The sequence below is a fragment of the Hydra vulgaris genome, chromosome 06 (assembly GCF_038396675.1).
Source record: "Hydra vulgaris chromosome 06, alternate assembly HydraT2T_AEP".
Taxonomy (NCBI): Eukaryota; Metazoa; Cnidaria; class Hydrozoa; order Anthoathecata; family Hydridae; genus Hydra; species Hydra vulgaris.
In genome coordinates this window covers 47368560-47371380 of record NC_088925.1, presented here as the reverse complement: position 1 = coordinate 47371380, position 2821 = coordinate 47368560, and the positions used below count along the sequence as shown (strand labels likewise).

Genomic DNA, 2821 nt, shown 5'->3' with positions numbered 1-2821 from the left:
TTGTTATTTTTTTTGTTTTTATCTTGTTTTTAATCAATATAATTGTTTCATATCAAAGTTACTAAGGTTACGTAGGTGCCTACTTAACATTGTTAATTGTACTATTTGAAAGCAACCTTGAGATGTAACAGCAACATAACCTTGAAATGTAGCAGCAATATATCTATATTTTTGCAAAATTACCAATTACAAAAGCAATGTTATTATTTAGCAAGAAATCAAAAAATCTTGTATCGAAATATTTTTACAAAGAATTGTGCGAAAAATGCACAAAAAAAAACTCGAATATTTGCCATCTATTATAAAACAACGGGTCATATCAACCCATTTGCAATCAGCTATTTATGGCTAATATAAATCACCTAATTTTAACAACAAGATAGACACTCTTTCCTTTAAGAATCAGTTTACAGATCTTATTGCTAGGACATGAAATAGCTTAGAAAATATCGACAATGGTAAGGTGCCATACAACTGTTATTTGTACAAAATGTTTTTCAAAAATTTAAAATTGATCAAACTAGAAAGTTGCTGAATAAGAAAATTCTACAATATATCTTCTTAGAAATTATTTTGTAGTAATTTTTAATTCAATACCCAGGAAACACGCTTTAGTTGGTCCAACTGACGGGCGAGTATTGGCTATAGTTGGCTAACTGTTGGCATTCCGTGCCAACAATTAACCGACTGTTTACCGCGTATTTTTAAATCGTAAGTTTCCCGTAAGTTTTGAAAATTTTACGTAAATTCTTTGTGAATAGAGTTAGTTTAACTCTTTAACAGTCCGCGCTTTTTCTAAAAAACGGTCGCTATAAGTTTTGCGTTTTTTTTTGGAGTGGTCTCTAAATGTCCCGGCTTTTTAAAAACTTTGTTTTTTTACTTTTAAGTTAAAAAAAGTTTTTACTATTTTAACACAATTAAACACTATAATTCATGTGTAAGAATTTATAACCATACTATAATAATAGAAAATTTTTATAAAAAATAAGTTCTAATATTCAGTCTTTGTATGAAAAGTCATAAAACATGGAGCTGCATAAAGTCCTACATCACATTCTACGCATTCATATCTAGAATCTTTGCTTATTTTGTGTTTGTAACATACCACACACCTTCTCTGAGCATTAAAACATTTTTAGCCCCATCAATAGTGCAAGTTGACATGGTATAAACATCCTTTTTATCTTTCCAATGTGTTATCATGATTATTTGATCTTTTTATCTTTCTAATGTGTTATCATGATATTTGATCTTTTTATCTTTCCAATGTGTTATTACGATATTTGTTTTTTCTTCGTAAAGAACTTTGCGCTCATTTTTTTTTAATTTTTCATGGATAGAAATAGGTAAACCTTTTCTGTTTTTTCGAAATGTTCCTATGGTATCTGTAGATCTTAGCAATAACACTGATGAAAGCTCGTAGGAAGAATACCAGTTGTCAATGTGAAGTTTGTAACCTGATCAAGTAAGCCATCCATAAGAAACATAACAGTTTTTGTTGTAACTTAGCAATAATCTGAACTTAGAGTATTAGTCAGCTCAGATCCTGTATATAAAATGGATATTCCATACATATTCTGAATCTGACTCGCATAATGAAAAAGTTTTTATACCAAATCTGGCACTTTTGCTGCGAATACATTGTTTCCAAAAAGTCTACCATTCCACAACAAAAGTGACTCATCAATTAATATATTTTATGTAGGTGGATACACTTCTTGGAATTTTTTTGTCAAATAATCCCATACTGTGCTTATTTTGAATAAAACAGGATATTTATTTGGTAATGTGGTAGAATCAACAAAATGAATAAAATTATCGATTAACTTGAACTTGTTATAGGATAACAACCACTTAATACCAGCACTTGCATTCAATGGATTTGTGGTGTAATACATTTCATACATGGGCTTCCAAAGTACTCCTTGATATAAAAAAATTGCAATATATTGTCTGACTTCTGAAAGTGTCAAAGGCAACCAACGCCTCATTCTGGACTTAACTGATAATTCTTTTTTATTTATAGTTCGGGAAGCATATCGATTAGTTTCATAAACAATAAACTCACAAATTTCATCTGTAAAGTAAAGCTCAAACAAATAAAGAGGATCATTTTTGACTATATCTCGATTGCATCCAGAAATACCGGTAAATTCAAAGGAGGAAACTCTATTATTTGAAGGTTCAGATTTCCAAATCGGTATGTATGAGCCAGGAAATACATTTTCTAAGGACTTGTCACTAGAACTAAGAGTATCGATCAATGCAGGTATTTCTTCTTCTAAACTTAACTCTAATATCTCTGGTTCGGAATTTTCTTTATTAGAAACATCAGATAAACTATACTCTTCTTCTAAAATCTCACTCAACTCCTCGTTTTTATTGAATATATAATTTTCTATTTCCTCGTGAGTAAATATTCGCTTTTTTGTTAATGATTTTTGCACTGAAAAAACTTGCTTGTCTGCCTTATTTAAAATAAAAGTGAACACATGCAAAAGTAAATAATTGAAGAACAAGCTTATTAATTATGCAGTAATAAATTTTATGACGATTAGAAATATAGTTACTCATAAAAACAGAAATTATGAGGAGATACACTAAAACGTTATATTACGCCATGGACATTTAAAAACCACTTTGGATTTGCTTATTATTACGGCATGGACTGTTAAAGGGTTAAAGGGTTAAAGAAGAAACTTTTTTTTTTTTTCTTTCAAACGCTTTTTTACTTTTTAATTAATCTTTTAAACTCAATCTCTTCTTCACCTTTTAATATAACCTTTACGCTGGTAAGTACAAATATTTTACTTTTATCCAT

At 29.4% G+C, this 2821-nt stretch overlaps 1 protein-coding gene across 1 annotated transcript; it reads right to left on the bottom strand.

The window, feature by feature from the left end:
• Window positions 1-1697: 1697 nt before the first annotated feature.
• On the bottom strand, window positions 1698-2821 carry LOC136081450 (piggyBac transposable element-derived protein 4-like). The gene is made up of 2 exons (XM_065798764.1): window positions 2783-2821; window positions 1698-2468 (listed from the first exon to the last, which is right to left on the bottom strand). Exons 1-2 carry the CDS (start codon window positions 2819-2821, stop codon window positions 1698-1700), a joined length of 810 nt encoding a protein of 269 aa, XP_065654836.1.

What these genes read in the sequence shown, in the direction of transcription:
- LOC136081450 (XM_065798764.1), bottom strand. Translation starts at nt 2,821, where the DNA reads ATGGATAAAAGTAAAATATTTGTACTTACCAGCGTAAAG. An exon ending in TTGTACTTACCAGCGTAAAG is followed by an intron (nt 2,469 to 2,782) that starts GTTATATTAAAA and finishes ATTTTAAATAAG; the next exon opens with GCAGACAAGCAAGTTTTTTC.